Here is a 19,099-nt window from a genome sequence, read left to right as displayed (position 1 = left end):
TCCAATAGGACTCAAAGCCATCCTGACCTCTTGTGGTCTTTCTGAGTTCTTTGCAAAAGAAGAATTGCTTTTCACAGTAAAAAAGCTGAATCAACTTAGTTTTTAAAATGCCACTAAACTCAGAAAAGTTATGGAGAGGAGGCTGGGGGGGCGGGGTGTCTAAAAAGTCTGAGACCTGACTATTAGAGGCTAACTGGCTAGTCTAAATTGGCTTTCAGTACAAAGCAGTGTAATATGATGAACATCACATACAGTAAATTGTTCCTCTTGTACTACACCATTCATTCCCTCTGACACAGAAGTAAGGGCCCAATCAACTCATCAGGATAGCACATAATTCATATTTGTAAGAAGGTCCAAATCTATTCAGTTCCACAAACACTCCAAACCATCTCACTCCTTCCTACCATACCATATCTTCTCACATATAATGTGTGATCAAAATACGATGTGCTGCTTGTTTTGAAAGGCAGTATGCAGTAAAAAGAGATCTTTCCTTGAAAATATTGGTAAGGATAATATTGCTATTACCAGATTCCCTGGTTTAAATTGCACACCTCAATTTCCAGCAGCTGATTTTGGGGGAAAAGCAGGTTGTATATGAGAAAATATGGTACCCCTATGGTACAAACATGCCTTTTGTTTATTATTGGTGAGCTGCCATCCTGATGATAAGCAGCCCAGATACAGAGGAGCTGCCTTGGTCTATTCACAGTGCTTCAATGTCCATGTAGGCTATAAGTAAAACCACAGGTACATGAATGCATTGAACACAATGGATTAACCTGGTGATTTAAGCACTATTTTGCTTGGTTGTCCTGTGTTTCTTTTTAGATGTGGTTAACAATTTTGGAGCCAGCAACATCACATTTAAAACAGACCATTCTCAAATTTGACCCATTACCTTTATTTCTAATTGGGAGAAAAGCCTTGCATTCACCTCCATCCTCCTTTTTAGGATCCAACAAAGTATACGTCCTCACCTGATCCATCTTCAAGTTCAGCATGTTCCATCCAGTTCCCAGGAGCGTAACTTTTCACGAAGGCTGTTCCCTTGGTATTGCATCTAGACATGTCTTCATTAAATTTGAAGATAATTCTACTAAACTGGAGCATTGCTGGTGTGGAAGACGACTGGATTATAGGCTCATAGGTAGGGCAGGAAGGGATCTCAGGAGGTCACATTTAGTCCACCCACCTGCCCTAAAAAAATCTCCAAGGAGAGATTCCACAACTTCTCTAGGCAGCCTGTTCCAAGGCTTAATTATCCTCAGTTTGATAACGTTCTTCCTAATATCCAGCCTCAATTTCCACTGCTGCAATTTAAGACCACCGTTCCTTGTTCTGTCCCCTGTGGCCATAGAGCATAGTCTAGCTTCATCCTCCATATAAACATCTTTCCAAAAGAATGTTCTCAAATCCCTCCTCAGTTGTCTCTTCTCCAAACAAAACGCTCCTCGTTCTTTCAGCATTTCCTCATAAATCACAATTTGCAGATCTCTAATCATTTCTGTCACTCTCCACTAGAGTCCTTCCAATCTGATCACATCTTTCTTGAAGTGTGGAACTCAGAAGTGGATGCAGTACTCTAGATGAGGCCTCACCCATGCTGAATAGGGGGCTGAACTCTAGGGCTGTGCAAAACGGCTCTGTTCCGTTTCGACTTGCATTTCGATGGAACAGCGTTTTGTTTTGATTCAAAACCACTGTTCTGTTTAGTTTCGTTGAACCCGTTTCACTGTTTCAATGCTGTTTTGACGTTTTGGCCATAGGCTATAATGGGGAAGCTCAAAACAGCCTATAACTGCCATTTCTGGCCTGATTTGGATGATACTTGCAGGAATAGTAGCCCCTTCAGAGGGCATGAAGCCTGCCGAGTTTCAAGGAGATAGGTGGAGGGGTTTGGGGGAAATTGCACCTCAAGCTGTGGACAAACAACATTCATGACATGGGTGACACTATGTGTGTGTTAAGGTGCGGCAGGGTGAAAGCTGCAGGCATGCTAGCCCCTGCTGAGGCCACGAAACCTGCCAGCTTTCAAGTAGATAGGTACAGGGGGAGTCTGGGTTCTGGGGCCCTGCACCTCTAGCTGCTGACAGGCAAAACTCATGTCATGGGTGTTTGTGGGACTGTGTGTGTGATAAGGTGCACCCTCACTGGTGCTGGGGCATCTACACAGCTTGGTAGTATTCCCCAATGAAACCTCCTTTTCCCCTACAGCCTCAGTCCGGTCCACCACTTTAAATAGCAGCATGCATAAAATAACTTAGTGAATGAGCAGCACTAGCACAGTCGCACCAGCAGCATCTCTGGCAAGCACAAACTCATCTGTTTCCCCCTCCTTCCCCAGAATTTCCCTTGCTATGGCACTGAGATCCAGATCCAGCACCAGCTCTTCTTCTGGCACTGGAAGGCTCAGCATGGGAAGTGAAATAGGGGTGGAGTAGGCTGCCATGTTGGTGCTGGTGCTGCTGCTTGTTGTTGCTGTCATGGTGGTGGTGGTGGTGGTGGTGGAGGGGGGTTATGGCTGATGCTTGTGGAGGGGAAGTGGTCTCGGGCACTGGCAATGGCACTGGCACTGCTCCCGTCTCCTTGCTGCTGGTAGCAGCCTCATCCCTTTTAGCTGGAGGAAAGAGTCTGCATCTCAGTTTGCGGGGATGGGAATTACAGCTTTCCCTCTACCCCCTCTTCTGCCCCTCCCTGAAGGCTGGTCAGTGTGGCCACCTGCCTTTCCACCATGCTTCATGGTGTATTTCATGTCTTTCTTTTCTACAAATATAGAAATGTATTCATGTTCCTGTATAAATTAAAAAATGTAAGTGTCTTGTGCAAATAAGAAATGTTTAACAGCAAGTGTAGGTGTTTTGATCCCATATAAATTCAAGTGTAGGTACTTTGTCCCTATATAAATTCAGAAGTGTAGGTGCTTTATCCCTGTATAAATTCAAAAGTGTAGGTGCTTTGTCCCTATATAAATTCTATAATGTTTAGCCTGAAAAGCTTTATAGAAATACAGTATAAAGACATTTGTCTTCCTATATAAATTAAATTCTATAGTACTCCTATCCAATATAATTATAGAATTAAAAAGAATAAATCAATGAATATACTAATAAAATAAAAGAGATTTGAAGAAAAAGGTATTCTAAATCTGAAATCCCTCTTGCTAGCAAGTAGGGAATCCTTTAGAAGATCAATGCTGCTAGCCGTAGTTTTTTGATGCTGAGCTGCTGGAATACACAGCTCGCTCAACTGACACCAAGGCAGAAAGCAGAGCAGTTCAAACAATACTGCCTTTAGCTTTTCCATCCCTCCCCCAGAGTACTGGAATTGGAAGGGACCTCAGGGAAGAATAACAGTTACTGGCCAGTAATGAGAGCACTCCTTCCCCTCCTCCTCTTAGTTTCTGTTTCTCTGCAGGCAAGCCCAGCTTGAGCTTCAAAACTTGAAACATTTCAAAATTTTCTAAATGTTTCAACTTGCCTCATTTCATTTCGAGGCTGTTTTGAAGCTCCCTGTTCTGTTTTGTTTTGATTTTGCTGTTTCGAGCTCAAAATGAGTAGAAACAGTGTTGAAACGAAACTGCCAGTGAAATTTCGCACAGCTCTAATGAACTCCCAGGTAGGAGAATAACTTCCCTTGATCTGCAGTCATGCCCCTATAATTATAGCCCAGTCTGCTGTTAGCCTTCATACAGTGGCTCTCAACCTTTCTGGACTCAAGGCCCCCTTCATAACTTGTGTGAATTGAGTGGTACTCAAATTTCAAAACCTAATTTATATATTACAGTGCTTGCCTCCTTGCACAGGGTCTTGGCAGTAGGGGTGGGGGATCCTCTGGGTAGCAACACATGTAAGTCTGGCTTATCTGCTTAACTTGTCTGCTTATCAAGTCAGGGATGAGACGGGCATAAAGACAGGACATCCAAGAAAGAGAGGGATCCAGGTGCTGTGATCAATTGTAGCATGGCTGTGAGCCGCCAGTGCGATGTGGCTGTGACAAAGGCTGACACAATCCAAGGGTGTATCCAATGCGGTATAAGCAGCAAGGACAAGGAGGAGCTAGTACCATTGTACACAGCATTGATAAGACTCCATTCACTCAGTGTGCCATTCTGGTCACCATTGTTCAGAAGAGAGTAACTTAAACCAGAATGGATGCCAGGAGGGGCCACTAATGTTACACCTGGGATGACTCTCATGGCTTTTATGTTATCCCAGGAAGTACAAGCCAAGCCAAAGCAAGTTCCTCCCAACTACACACTGATTTACTGGGATATCAGCAGTCAGGTAAAACTGCCAACTGCAGCTACATCCATCAGAACACACAGATATACTCACTAGCAAGTGATGACGTCTCAGGTCCATCTTTATTCATAAGGCAAATTCCAGACTCCCAGACAGAGCCCTTGTGTTGGAGAGTTTTATACAGCTCTGATCCAAATTTCTGCATCCCTACCCATTTCTCTGAGATAATGATCTCCTGGCCAATCCAGCAAGGGGCAGGGAAACACTTTTGAGTCATTTCATGTAACCAGGTCATTTTATGTTCCTACCTGGGGTCGTCTTATTAGCGTTTGGTGCAATCACCAGCCTATGCATCTCAGCTCACTAAAACTGTCCCTCACATGTCCGCCCTGTTTTACAAGCTGATCGTTCTGATTCAGGCTGCCTCTGGGATCAGTCTATCTACAAGAAGGAATTGAGTAACACATCTGGCAATGAGGGCTTTGGGGTATCAGGACTCCCCAGCACTAGGATGATGAAGGGAATGAAGACATTTTTGTAGGACAGGAGACCAAAGGACCTTGTTTTGTTCAACAGAACAGAAATGAGAGAGGATCACTGCATTTGTGGGGTGACTTTTTAGGGAAGAAGAGGAGGTTCTTAGGCTGAAAACAATCTGTGCGTGATCAAAAGGCTCTAAACTAGATACAGCAGTGGATCCCAACCTCATTAGACTCAAGACACGCCTGGTTAGATTCATCCTCATTAGACTCAAGGCACTCAAGACTCAAGGCACCCGCAGGAAATCACCAGCCCTTAGTTTTCACTTGTTGTTTGACTATGGAAAAACAGAGCAATTCATATGTTGCAAAGAACTCAGAAAGCCCACAACAGGTCAGAACATTTTTAACACTATGGATTCCTAGTGGAAATCTCTGGGTTTGTCTTGTGAATCTTGCTCATGCTTCTAATAGTGCTAACACTGTGTGTCATCCTTGAAAGCAGCTCAAGGCACTCCAGGGCTCCACGGCACCTTGGTTGAGAATCACTGGGCTACAGCTTGGAAATTAGAAGATGATTTTTAACTGGGAGCAATGAGGTTTTGAAAGCAAAGCAAAGTTTCCCAGAAAAGAGGTGTGGGAAAGAACCTGAATTGATTTAAGGGTGAACTGGATATGATTATGGAAGGATTCTTCTGGCTCAACAATCCATGCATGAGCAATGTGGAATTATGTGTTGGCATTCCCAGGCTGGGGTACAAAGACCACATGCCTGCAGTGTTGTAGGTGTCTGGGGAAACCTGGCCTCAGGGCTTTGGCCAGTTGCCTGGAGGGGCCAGGGAGGAAGTCTTCACCCCTTGGAATCCTACTGGCTTCTGAGGGCTGTCACCTTCCTCCAAGACACAGGGCAATAGCTAGGGCTAGGGAGGGGGGAAAGATGCCCCTGAAAGTACCAAGAAAACCCAGAGGTTCCCAGGTAGAGGCTCAGACTCAGGGTTAGACCATCAGCAAAATCTGGACTCAGAAAGTAACTCCTTTTCTGAGATCAGAGGAGCACAGACCTTGCCTTCCTCGGTAGCTGGGGGCAGGGTCCTTTTCCCCTGTGAAAAAAACAATGACTTTTGTTGCTGCAGTGGCAGGGCATTGGCAGAGCCTTTGTCTGCCCTGTGGTCTGGTGCTGGGTGTCTGTTTCAGGGATTGCTCCCTGATGCACTGGGCAAGGATGTAAAATGCCAATTTGGGGGATCCTTTAGGTAAATGTTTGCCTACAAACACAGGGGCAACTCACCAGTCTAGGAAGCCCTGTCCAGTTCTCTGTTCCTGGTTCACATTTTTCATCTGCCTGCCAAGGAGATCAGATTAAGGGGAAAAGCCTTTTTCCAGTCCATACTGGGCATTTTAAGTGTCTTTCCAGCTACTTATTTCAAAGTTTCTTATCCCCACACCCCTTCTGAAATCTTGGAGGAGACAACGCTGGAGGGAGGTTTTGCTGGAAACCCAGTTTTTTTCCTCTGGGAGGGCTCAAACTGTCCAAACTGTCTGGGCTGGAGAAACAACAAGCACAAAAAAATGTGCCTTGGAACAGCCCAGGCAGACAAACTCTTGCTAAAAATAGCTCCCTACTTCCCCAAAGCACATGAGGGAAACAGGATTTTTAATCCCTGCACCCAATCTCTCTGCTTTTGGGAAACATGAGGCAACTGGCTCCAGCAACATGCCTCCATTTTGCAAGGAGAGCTCAGTTTGTTAGGTCAGCTTGACTGGCCCTGGTGGCTGGTGTTTGGACAGGCTACTCCCAGCCCATCTGGAACAATGGGCCCTGAGACTTCTGCAACCCTTTGTGACCCATCCTCCACAGTGGCCACCAGAGGTCACTGAACCACCACACAACCCACAGCCGATGGCTCCACTGAGCCCTGCAGTAAAACTGGTAAATTGTCCTGTCTGCTGTGATGAGCAAACCTCTTCCAGTCCTGTCTGCAGGGCCTTGTCCTGGGAAAGGGTGTTTGGGAATTTGGGGCATGCACAAAGGTCCTTCATGCAGGTTTAAGAGGAGGTTGGACATGTGCTTGTCTGGAATGGCTTGGACAAGGATGACCCCACCTGGCTGGGCTGGGCTGGGGGTGACCCCTGAGTGCCCCACTAGTCCAGCTCTGCTCTGTTTTCAGCTCAAAAATCAGTCCAGAAGGTCACGGCATGGCTCAAGCACAAAGGGATGCAGCCGTTCACAGCACAGACTGCATTCAGGGACAACCAAGGATGGAAATGGTGACAGGCCCAGTCCTTCCCACATGCCCTCTGACTGCTCCTGCTCCTGGTCCAACTCTGTCTTCTGCACAGAGGCCAATCAGGCTGGCATTGGTCTATCCCAGACCCTTCCCACAAAGTAGCACTAGTCTGCCTGGGTGAATACTCTGGAGATCAGGCTGGCCAGGCCCCCAGGGCATCACCTCAGCTCAGCATGAGCCATCCCAGGCAAGTGCATTTGCCTTCTAGCTGTGAAGGCTGGGTTTGGATGAAGGGACTTCACAGCTCCCAGCAACCACTGTCAGTAGCACCCACATCCTCAGTGTGATTCAGACGATCCCATCAGCCTGGCTGACAGGGATGTGCACTGTCTGCTGTGCCACTATTGTGGACTGGCAGCCTGTCACCACCTCTCTTCTCAGCTGTCACCATACAAGAGATCATAAGAACAGAAAGGATGTGGACAAGTTGGAGAGAATCCAGCAAGGGCAACAAAAATGTTTAGGGGGTTGGGGCACATGACTTGTGAGGAGAGGTTGAGGAAACTGGATTTATTTAGTCTAGAGAAGAGAAGACTGAGTGGTGGGGGTGGGTGGAGGGATTTAATAGCAGCCTTCAACTACAAGAAGGGTGGTTCCAAAGAAGATGGACCTGGACTGTTCTCGGTGTTGAGAGATGACAGAACAAGGAGCGATGGTCTCAAGTTGCAGTAAGGAACATTTAGGTTGGATATTAGGAAAAACTTTCTCACTAGGAGCATGGTGAAACACTGGACCAGGTTATAAGGAGAGGTGGTAGAATCTCCATCCTTGGAGGTTTGTAAGGCCTGGCTCAACAAAGCCCTAATTGGAATGATCTAGTTGGGGGTGGTGCTGCTTTGAGAAGGGGGTAGACTAGATGACCTCCTGATGTCCCTTCCTACCCTAATTTTCTATGATTCTAACATAAGAACTGCCATGTACTAGGTCAGACCACAGGTCCATCTTGCCTAGTCTGTGTCACACTGCTGTCTGCTGTTTCAGCAGAGAGCAGAAGCTGAAAGGGAGAGCGAATTGGGTCTGACCAGGATTTTGTCTACCGTTGCTGTTTCACTTGCTGCCTCCAGCATTTAAGTCTAAGAAGTTCTAATTCAGAGGCTGACCCCCTCACTCATGCTCCATAGCTATTAATGCCCCTTTCCTCCAAGAATGGGTCCAATCTCTTTGTGAATATGACTAAACTCTCATCTTCCACCACATCTGGTGGCAACGAGTTCCATGCTTTAATTACTCACTGGATGAAAAAGAACTTTCTTGTGTTAGTTTTAAACTTACTGCCTACTAGTTTCATGTTGTAACCTCTGATTCTTGCATGGCAAGAGACAGTCAATAATAAATCCTTAGTGACTTTCTCTTTACAATTTAGTATTTTGTAATCCCTTATCACATTCCCCCTCCAGCATCTCTTATTTAAACTGAACAGGTCTGGCTTTGTTAGTCTCTCCTCATATAGATCCCCTGCCATAGCACTCATCATCTTTGTTGCCCTTCTCTGGACCTTCTCTAGTTCTTCTATATACTTCTAGAGGTGTGGGGACCAGAACTGGGCACTGGATTTAAGGTGTGGACATACTATGGATTTATAAAGGATTCACATGAGGCAGCATTGGTCTGGAGTGGGGAAGTCCCCCCACCTTTAGGAAGCCAAGTCTGTGGGTGCCCACCTGTTCCCTTTCCTCCCCCTCCAAGCTAGATGCTTACCAGCAGACTGGGCTTGAGCTCAAACTGCCCATGCCCCACATCCCTGCACATTCCTCCAAATCCTCCTCTTGCAGCTTCCAGGCAGCCCCAGGTTTGGGGAGCCACAGCTCTGTTCCTTCACCCCTTCCTGGGCCAGCTGATTGGGCAGGCTGCTCACCTGGGGGTGAAGACATTAAATTTGCCTTGCCTGTGTGTGGCAGCCAGTGCTTTAACAGGGGCTTCTAGGGAGAGGAGAGCCAATGGGCTGGCAGGGGACCACTCCTGAGCCACGTCTGAGAACTGTATTAAAATGGGACTTAGTGAAATGTACTGGTACTACAGAAAGACAGAAGAGGACAACGGGAAAGAAATGGCAGACCTCATCTGGTGGAGAGGGGTCTGGCATAGACTTTTTTAGGGGCAGGCCCTCTGAGGAGGGCAGTGTGTGGGGGTACCGGTATGGAGATGGGTGCTTGCGCCTGCAGATATGCGGTGTGAACTGTGTAACAGGTTTTTAGTGTGCTTTGATCTGCCAAGTGAACCACACTTGACAGAGTGTTGGAGGTGGATGTGTATACACACACACACACACACGCACACGTATATATATGTATATGTTTATATATGTGTGTGTATGTATTATTTATTTATATTTATATATTTATTTTATATATAGAAATAAATATTTTTGCAAAAAAAAACCCAAAACAAAACAAATTAGGTCACTGCCTCCCCTATGACTACTAACCCTCCAAGTCCAGCTTGTACACACTAGTCTAGTGCTAGAATCAGCCACTGATGGCCTGGGGGCCAGATCCAGTCTGTGGCAATGGTACATGGGCACCTTCTGTGCCCTGAGCCACTAATATCTTCCTCAGTGCCAAGCAGGTGCCCACCCCACCCTCCCCACTCTGCCCTGCTGCCCCCTACCCTCCCCCAGTACTGCAGCCCTGGCTGCTGAATGCACAGCTCTCAGTCACCCCTGGCAGTAACAAGGGGCAGTGGAGTAGAGAGCAGGGAGGGCTGGGGCACTATGGATGGGTTGCCACCCCCTGCTCCAGTGCTTAGGCTACAGCCGCTAATCCTGCAGAAGCTCAGGCTGCCTGTGTCCACTCAGTACTGCCCGCCCAGAGCTGACATGCCTGGATGGCTCTGCTTGGCACCTTCGTCCTCCATGCAAAGGCCGGTGGGGATGGGAGTCTCTGGGGTATCATGAGAAGCCCAGTGGGGTCTGCTTCTCTGTGGCTGATGCAGAGGCTGTGCCAGACCCCCCATGAGGGAGCAACAGCCTGCTTAGCCCTTGAGTGCAGTGACAAGATGTCAGCTGCCCAGTGCCCCCCGCCACCTGATACGAGTGCAAAGGAGTTAGAGAGGGAGAAGGCAGGGTAGGCCCCCCTGCCCCTGTCAGCCCTGCAGCCACCCTTCCACCTCCAGATGCAGAGGTGTCAAGTGCGTTGGGGCCAGAGGGCCCTGGTCCTCCTCAGGAAGAGGCCTGTCACCTGGAATGCGTAAAACTTTCCACATGTCTATCATCTTAGCCCCCCGCCGCCACCACCCCCCACCCCGCCCCCTACAAAAATAAAAGTTGGAGCCTGTGTTCGGATGTGCTTCCTCGGTGCCCATGACATGGGCCAGCCACAAAGCAGGGGGTCAAGGAGAGTTGGAACCGTCAAGAAGCTGGGCTGGCCGGACCCTTGGGGGCTACGTCTAGTCAAGCCCCCTATTTCAAGCAGGATCAGCCTTGCCTAAGCCAGCCCAGACCCATCCTTGTCCAACCCAGTGTGAGGTCAAGTCTTCTTGGCAGGCAGGCTGCAAATTAGCTTTGCATCCTATCAAGGGCCACTCCTATCCCTTTGCCCTGCACCATCCACTGCTCTGCTTTCTGCTCCCTGCACTATGTGCCCTGTGCTGCCTGTCTCCTGTCCAGGCTGCCAAGTAGTTCCCATAGTGCAGGTTGGCCAGCCCCACTCTAACCTATCCTAAACCTGTGCAATTGACCCTGTCACAAAACAAGGCCTATTGCCCCAGGACACCTAGATCCCCCAAACCTGCCCCAGGTAAAGCCAGGGGCCAAGGGCTGGCAGTGTCCTTCAGCTGCAAGGGGTGTTAAACTGGCTTTGAGACATCCCAGGCAGAGGTCATGCCCCCACTACAGAGGAAAGCAAAACCCCCATGTCCTTGCCCAAATGACCATGAGGTAAAACTCCTTCCTGATCCCAAATGCAGCATCAGTCTGACCTGGAGCAGGGTGGCAAGACCCTCCAGCTAGGACCCTCTGGGTTAGAATCCCAACACGAGCGTGAGGCCACTTCTCAGCTTGTACTTGCTCCCTGGAGGGTGGAAACCCTGTGATGATGTAGTGCACCCCTCCCAGGTGATAGCCAAGTCACACCAGGGCCAATCCCACTGCCAGGATGTGGTCAGGGCAAGCACACCATCACAGCTGCTCTCAGTGCCATGGCCACAGGATGGACAGAAGGAGCCCCCATGCATCTCTGACATTCCTATGTTCATAGCCACCAGCCCCTGCCTGGCCCAGCTGTGGGCTCTGCTGTAAAATCCCCAATGGGAGTTACACCCACAACTCTGCCTCAGACACCTGATGGCCCTATGAGAGGGAGCATCAGTGCATGTGGCCCACGGACGCTAGAGTGTAGGGAGAAACCCAGCCCCGGACTCTGCCTCACCACTGCAAATCCAAGTTCCTTGAGACAGCACAGCATCCCCCTGGCTGCCAGCAAACCAAAAGGCATCTGGAGGGGGAGGAAAAGACCATTCCTCTTCACCCTATCTAGGGGTTCAAGGCCTGCTACTGCCTCCCCGCAGCCCTTAGTTAGGCTCCCCCCTTGGCATCCCCCTGACAAGGACTGCAGTTCGCTGCCCTTGCTCCCTGCCAAAGGGTAGTTTCCAAGCATCAACCCAGATGCAACTCAAGCCAGAGGCTCTCATCTTTCCCTTAGGGCCTGGTGTCTTTAGCTAGGATTAAGTTTGCCAGCCTTCCTGGACTGGCCAGGAGTCTACTGGAATCAGCATCAATTTCCCAGTGACTATTGAAAGCAATCTGGGAGATTTTAAGAGGATATTTCAAGAAAATTAAATTAATGACATTACGTCATGTTGAGGGAAAAAAGCAGGAAGCTCCAGCTCTAATCAGATCATGGGAGACCCTGGCAGGAATCACCCCCTGGAAGCACCTGCCCCTGTCGTACAGCCTGGACCTCTGTTCTTGGCCAGCTTCGTCTGCACTGACGGCTGCTGAATGGCCTTGTTCTGGATCTGGGTGCTCGCTGGAGATCCTGACACACTGCCTCAGCCACCAGGTCCCCAGCCTGTTCCTATAACTCATCAGCTTCGAGGGCAGACCTGCTTCCATCCTGCAGCCAACCTTGTACCCACAGAAACCTCCTCCCCACCCCACCTGGGTGCCAGCAACAGGGTCCCACAGGCCCAGCACAGCCCTGCTACCAGAGGAATCCTGCCCTGGGAGGCCCTAGCCCAGTGTCTGGCTGTCCAGGTGCCAACCTGGCCTTGGCAACAAGGGCTGCAGGGTGCCTTGTCCCTCGAGACAGCACCATGCATAGACTTATCCCATGGTGGGGGGGCAGATCTGCTGCTGACAGAAAATGAAGAGGAAGCCACCGGCTGGCAGGCTGATACTACTGTAACCTAACAGGTTTGGCCTCCATAAAGGCCCAGAAACCTGAGCCCAAAGACCCCCATTACAATCTGCTGTCCTGTTCTCCTGACCCCAGTGACTGGGTTTGTCATACAGAACCTGCTATGAAATCCTTCAATGGCCTACAGCAGCTATTCTCAACCCGGTGCTGTGAGCTCCAGTTCAGGGTGCCCCCAATACTAGCACAGTTCAGGATCACAGACATACAGACAAGAGAAGCTGGGAGATTTCTGACGGAAACCCAGAGCATCACCAACATCCCAACCCGATGTGGCCCCTCCAAGCGCTTCACTGCAGAAGAAGCACTCTAATATTTTTCTGTCGTCAAAAACTCAGCGAGACAGAAGAGCTGGCTGAGGGGGGCTTTGGATGGATGCTAATGAGCCAGCGGGGAGGGGCTGGAGTCTAAGGAGGTTGGGAACCACTGGCTTAAATTCCCCATAACCACAAACCAGCTCCACCCCCAAAGCCCTTGAGCTGGGACATCATCCAAGCACCTGCCAAGCCCAGTGCCAAACTGCCATGTCCAATCTGTGGCTCCGAGCTCCTGGGATGCTTCCCCCCACCCTCCAGTGGCTCCTAAGGGCTCCTAGGATCAGCTCTGGATTTCCACCCCATTCCCCCTGGGACTCTCTCCTGGGCTCATTTCTCCAGTGCTGCCTGTACCCCACCTCTCCCCACCCTGGCCCAGGTAACCAGTGTTTCCTTGTTGGCCTAAATCTGGAGCCTCACTCCACTCTGTTCCATGCACAGCTGCTGACAGTAGCAGCTGCCCCCTCCCCCCCCCCCCCTGCAATCCTGGGGAGTCCAGTCCAGCCCAGGGGATCCCTGATCACTGCCCAGACAGGGCCCGGCTCCCAGCCCACTCCCAGCAGCACACAGGAGGAGACCCCGGCTGGCTCCCCTCCTCCTTCCCGGAGCTGCAAACCGGTCAGACAAGTTGCACTGAGCCAAGCAACAAGTGCAGCCCCCCTAGTGCTGTGGGGGGAGAAGTGTGCACACCCAGCTAGCCTGGGGGAGGAGGTGGGCCAGGCAGTTCCAGAGGCATCAGGACCAGCGTTAGCCCTGGCAGGTGGAGTCACTCCAGCCCCTGCTTCAGCCTGGGACTTGCGGGATCCCACTTACCTGTCTGAAGCATGCACCTGCCACTGATCTACCAGCCCAGACTGCAGCAGCAGCAGCACTGGGGTGGCAGGATGGGGGATGCTGGTCTGTGCAGTGCCAAACTGTCCCAGTGCCCATGAACCAGGACTGGGCTTCGCCTCCTTGGAGCCCCCGCCCAGCTACCACAGGGTGGCAGTCTCCACAGGGCAGTTCTGCCCCTGTCTCTTCTGATTCCCCAAGCCTGTCCAGCTCACGATTCACCCCACTTCCTACTGGGTCCCCATTCATGGTGCCCTGATTACTGCCCCTACACTGCTAGCAGGACTAGATCCACCTGATCTCCACCCCCACCCCCCACCCCACAAATGCAACCACCACCTGGGGTGAGGGTCATGACCCCACTGCAGTCACTCCAGTGCCAGGGGGTAGCTGCTGGGACCTGGGGAGGGGGCAAGCTGGGAGGGGAGATCCCTGAAGGGTGCAGGACCTACAGCCACCCCCCTTCACCCTGCCCCTCCCACCCAAGGGGGAAGCTGCAGTTTGGGCTCCCACTCACCCACTGGTGTGCCTCAGCATCCCCCCAGCCCAGGGCTCCCAGCTAAAGACACTGTGAGACAGCAGCTGCTGGGGCAGCAGGGAACCCAGGCATCTGGAGCCCTGGCTGGGCCCAGCTCCATGGGGTCCACAGCCCATGGAACAGATCGAGGGTACTATGCCCTGTCCCCAGCACAGCCATCCCACACCCCCCTACAATCCTGCGCTCACCTGCCCTGGTCAGCTACATGCAGCCCAGCACTGGGGATGGCCCAAGCTGGGGGCCAGGAGGACACTGGAGGCTGAGACCCGGCACCAGGCTGGAGAGGGAAGGCAAGGGTGTACTGAGTGTCTGGACCATCAGGCCTGACCCCACAGCTAGCCCGGGGTCAGGCCGAATGCTCCCCCACTGCTCTGGGGTTAGGGGCTGGCACTAGGCTCTGGAGGACACCTGGTGGTGGCAGGTTCAAAGCCCTCCCACCCCACAGACATCCAGAGCCATGCTGGTGTCACCCCCCCCCCACCACCACCACCCCAGAAGGACCAGTGAGTGGCCGAGCCAGGATTGGGGCCGTGGGGGGTGACTGGGGTCAGGCCCTACTGCTGAAGCCTTGCATAACCAGAGCAGAGCAGCTGCACCCAGGAGATAGGGCCAGCAAGGCCCTGCAGCCCATGTCCACTGCCCACCCCCCCAGGTCCTGGAGTTGCCCCTCGGTTGCACATCCAGATGGCCTTCTAAGTGCCCTCAGCTGCCCAGCCCTGCTCCCTGCAGCCTCCTCTCACCCCTCTGGGTCTCCCCGGAGCTGCCCTCTCCTGCCTGTCAGAAGCAGGTTGGGGGCAGACACTGAGGGGCCATCAGAGCCAGCCCCAGGCCAGTGCCTGCCCACCCCATTGTGGGAGGCGCTGAGGCAGTCCCCAGCCCAGCCCCCCTCAGCCCCTGCCCCAGCTGGAGCCCCCAGGGATTGAGGGTCAGCTGCATTGTAAAGTATGCAAATGAAGCTGGCAGAGCTCCCTGGTCCCTGCTGCTCCTGCTGGAGTGCTGGGGGTGGCAGGGGTGGAGGGAACTGGGCTGAGATCCTGGCCAGGGTGGGACCCCCAACTTCTGCGTTCTCCCCCTCTCTGGGGTGGGGTGGGACCCAGCAGGTAGAGTAGGAGCTAGGACTCTAGGTTCCATTTCTGACTCAGGGGCAGTGGTGAGGCCCAGTAGGTCAGTGTGGGGGGTGGGAGCTGGAGGGGCAGTGCAGGGCTGTGGCTACAGCAAGATTATGGGGGCTGGGACATTTGGGTTCTGCCCCAGCTCTGGTCAGGGCTTGGGGCAGCCAGGACCTGCCCCCGCTGCAGGTGCTGCCCCCCTGGCCATGGGCATTCCCAGCCCTTTCAAGGAGGTCTGTGAGCTTCCAGGCAGCAGTGCCATGGCTCCCAGGCCCCATTGGGGCAGGAAGGGCCATACCCAGGCTGCAGCTTGCACCCCCATCCCAGGAGGCGCTGAGCACATAGCAGGGGCCAGGCGCGGGAACGTGGCTCCGCTGTGAATGGCTCTGGGCCCAGGGCTGGCGCAGGGCCAGCTGGAACCCGCGCCCCTGGCCTGGCACCTGGCCAGACCCCCCCCCCCCCCCCCCCCGCCCAGGCCCTGCTGTGGGAACATTCCTGCTCCGGCTCATGCATGCCAGCGCCAGGCCTCGGAGCCAGCATGGCCGGGAGGGGGCAGCCGGGGCCATGGGCACCCCACGCCTGCCCACCAGGGCTAAGGCTGCACTCAGGCCTCACCAGGGTTTGCTGGATGTGCAGGGCCCCTAACCCTGAGATGCAGCCAGCTCTGGGGTAGGGAGCCAAGTGTTTGAGGACTCCCCTCAGCACCAGCAGGAGCCAGGGGCCTCAGGCTGGCCTGGTGGGTCCTTGCTCTGTGTCCAAACAGCACCTGGCACTGGCCCTGGGGGTCTCAGCATGCAGCCTTCTGCTGCCCCTTTGCCTTGCCCCCCTGCAGGACAGCACCCCACAGGGCTGCAGGGCTGGAATGAGGGGCACATTCAGGGCTGGGTGGGGGGCTGTCTCAGGCTGACGTTCACAGTGGGGTCAGCCAGAGCACCCCCGCCCTGAAAGCAGATTGCTTCCATGTGTTGGGGGCTGGGCCAGTGCCTGGGTGGGATCTGGGGGCGGGGAGACAGGGCACGGGGCCCAGTCTGGGTCTGGCTTGGACTCGGTGCTTCAACTAGCTTCAGCAGCAGCTACTTGCCCCCAGGAAATCCTGCACCCCCGCCTCCCCCCCCCAGCTGTGAGCTTCCCTGCCACAGTGCCCTGAGGAGGGGCATCCAGCAGGGGGCACCTTCAAGGCAGAGGTCATGGCAATGAGGAGGAGGAACGGGGAGTGAAGGAGAGCTGGCCTGATGCTGCATGTGCATGCACATGCATGTGTGTGAGTGGGCATGTGAGACCATACGTGTGGGAGGGGGAGCCTGGTGCCACCTGCTGCCAGGGGAGGAGACAGGGCAGAACCCAGGCCCCTGCCCAAAGCCAGCTGCAGTTCACCCTGCTAGTGCCCCTCAGTTTCTGGGACCATACCCAGCCCAAAGACAGTCAGGGCCAGGCCTGGGCCTGTGGACAACAGGGGGCACCCACCCTCTGCAGGCAGGGCCAGCGATGCCCCACGACAGCACCAGGGAGCTCAGTGCTGGGGGGGCAGCAGTGGCCAAGGTGCTGTGGGGAGCTGTGCCCAGTGGGGTGGGGGCCTCTCAGCTCCCTGGGCGCAACTCCAGCCCAGGGACAATGGGCTGCTGTCAGAGGCCCCAGCACAGCTGGCAGCAAGATGGGAACAGCTGGGCCAGGGGCTGCAGCCTGGCTCCTTGCCCAGCCAGAGCCAGCGCACTGGGGCAGGACACACTTTCCTCCCATCCCACTGGTGTCCCTCACTCCTGACCCGCAGCCCTGCTTGTGCCCCTCACTCCTGGGCTCCTTGCCCTTGCCCCACAAGCAGTCCCCAGCAGAGGGGGGGACCCTGGTGCCCATTGCCCATCATGCTCTGGAATGTGCCTGGGCAGCTTCCAGGCTCCACAGCCTAGAATGGGGGTGGGGGGTCTGAGTATTAAACGTCCAGGTGGGAAATGCCCAGCCCCATGTGCCAAGGGGGAACAGGGACCCGGATGCCTGGGTTCCCTCTTGGCAGCCCTGGATGGGCTGGGTGGGGAGGGGCTGCATCTCCTGGTGGGGGCTGTGACTGGCAGGGCCGGGTGTAGGGCTGATGTTTGCAGCAGCTGTGGCAGCCGGGGGGGAGGGGATGAGGCTCCTGCCCCTTCCCCCCTCAGGCTCCATCCCGGGGGCAGGGCCGGCTTGGCTCCCACCCCCCCGGGGTTCCCCTGCCCCGCCCGCGGGGGGCGCTGAGGGAGCGGGGGAGCGACCCCAACCAGAAACCACAGGGTGGGGCCCGTGGGAAAAGGGAAGGAGCCGGTCTATAAATACCCGGACGCCTGCAAGAAACCTCCCCCCGCCCGATTCTGCCCCAGGAAAGCCCCGCTCTACGGCGGGCTGGGGGACAGGGGGCCTTGTGCCCCGCGGGGCTGCGGGTCGGTGCCGGGCCAGGGAGCAAGGGTGGGGAGGGGTCCTGGGTCTGGTGAAGGGCTGGGGCGAGGGGGTGCAGGTCGAGATTGCGGGGCACCCGGGGGAAGGGTGCCCCGAACCGCCTATCCGTCTGCTCCAGGCCGGTGCCAGCTCCGCAGCAGAGAGCTCTGGGGAAGAGCAGCCGAGCCATGTGGGGCATGCCCTGTGCCCCCCAGGCCCAGCCGGGGAACTGGAGCTGGGGCTGCAGCCCCCCCCCGGCCGGTGCTCGGCGCTGCAGGCGGGGCGGGCGAAGGGAGCGTGGGAGCCGGGAGCGGCCCCGCCCCGGCCGGGCTGGGGGAGGGGAGGGGCCGCCGGGCCGGGCCGGGCTGGGCTGCGGAGCGTTCCCAGGGTCCGGCTCGGAGCGGCTGCGGGCATGGAGCGCTAGCGCCTCCAGCCATGGGCGCCGGGGCCGGGGCCGCCGCGCTGCTGGGCTGCGCCCTGCTGGGCATCGCGCTGGTGGCGCGGGCGGGCGCCGGGGCAGGTGAGCGGGGCGCGGGGGCGGGTCCGGGCCCCGCTTCGCGCTCCGCAAAGTTGGGCAAACTTTTTCTGGGCGGGCGGGGCCGGCGCCGCTGCCCAGATCGGGGCCCCCGCGCTCCTCCCTGTCCCCTCCCCGGGCTCCCCGGCCCCGCACTGGCCCGCGGGGGCCGCGCAACCCCGGGGGGGCGCGGGGGGGTCCGGCCGCGCTGGCGCCGCTGGCCGCGTAATGGCCTCTCCCGGGCGGGCGGTGCAGATGCCGGAGCAGCGCCTCAACTCCGCGATGCCCCGGGCCGGGCCGGGAGCGGCGGACGAAGCGGGGTGCCCTGCCCCGACTTGCCCCTGCCGCGAGGCGCCGGGCTGAGCTCATCGCCGGGCCGTGCCGATCCGGCCGCGGGCTCCCGACGCCGCCCGACCGGTTTGGCGGGCGGCGCCGGGCCCGAGCCTAGGGGCTCCCCGGCCGAGCACGCTGGGCCCTGCCCTGGGGCCGCGCCGCAGCCGCCAACAAAGCCCCGCGCCGCAGCTGGAGAGCGCAGGAATCTCCCGGCCCGGCCGGGCATCCCTCCCTCTCCTCCCTCCCCCCGCGGGCTGGGCCAGGGGGTGCGGGCGCCCGCAGCTGCTCTGGGTTCAGGCTGGGCCTGGGGGGATGGGGACCCCGCAGCTGGCTCGGTGTCAGGCTGGGCCTGGGATTATAGGCCCCCAGAGTTGTCCTGCAGGGCTCAGGCCAGGCCTGGGGTGCACAGCTAGTCAGGGATCCAGGGTCCAGATCCTCCCAGCAGCTGCAGCTCCCCCTGGCCTGGCCCCATCTGCAGAGCCTGGGTAGAACCCAGGTGTGGGCTCCCCCCAGCCCATTTGCTGTGCTCCCATCCCAGAGCAGAGTAAAACCCAGGCATCCGGGCTCCAGCTCCCATGCTCTGTACCCACCTGACCTCACTCCTGGTTCCCATGGCTTGGGGCACTCCACTCCCACCACTGGGGAGAAAACTTAGGCATCCTGGCTCTTAGCCCTCCTGCTCTGACCCCCAAGGC

The 19,099-nt window shown here is 55.3% G+C and overlaps 1 protein-coding gene across 3 annotated transcripts in view; it reads left to right on the top strand.

Moving 5' to 3' along the window:
* The first annotated feature begins 17,910 nt into the window (after positions 1-17,910).
* Positions 17,911-19,099, top strand: part of NOTCH3 (notch receptor 3) — a 37,074-nt gene continuing 35,885 nt past the window's right edge. For all 3 annotated transcript variants that reach the window (XM_059732435.1, XM_059732436.1, XM_059732434.1), the window contains exon 1: positions 17,911-18,077. In XM_059732435.1, coding sequence (XP_059588418.1) covers positions 17,993-18,077 — 85 coding nt within the window. In that variant the 5' untranslated portion in view covers positions 17,911-17,992. The remainder of the gene's footprint in view (positions 18,078-19,099) is intronic.

The sequence above is a fragment of the Alligator mississippiensis genome, chromosome 8 (genome assembly GCF_030867095.1).
Source record: "Alligator mississippiensis isolate rAllMis1 chromosome 8, rAllMis1, whole genome shotgun sequence".
NCBI classification, from domain to species: domain Eukaryota; kingdom Metazoa; phylum Chordata; order Crocodylia; family Alligatoridae; genus Alligator; species Alligator mississippiensis.
Note: the sequence above shows the minus strand (reverse complement) of the source record. Positions and strands in the feature narration are given on the sequence as shown.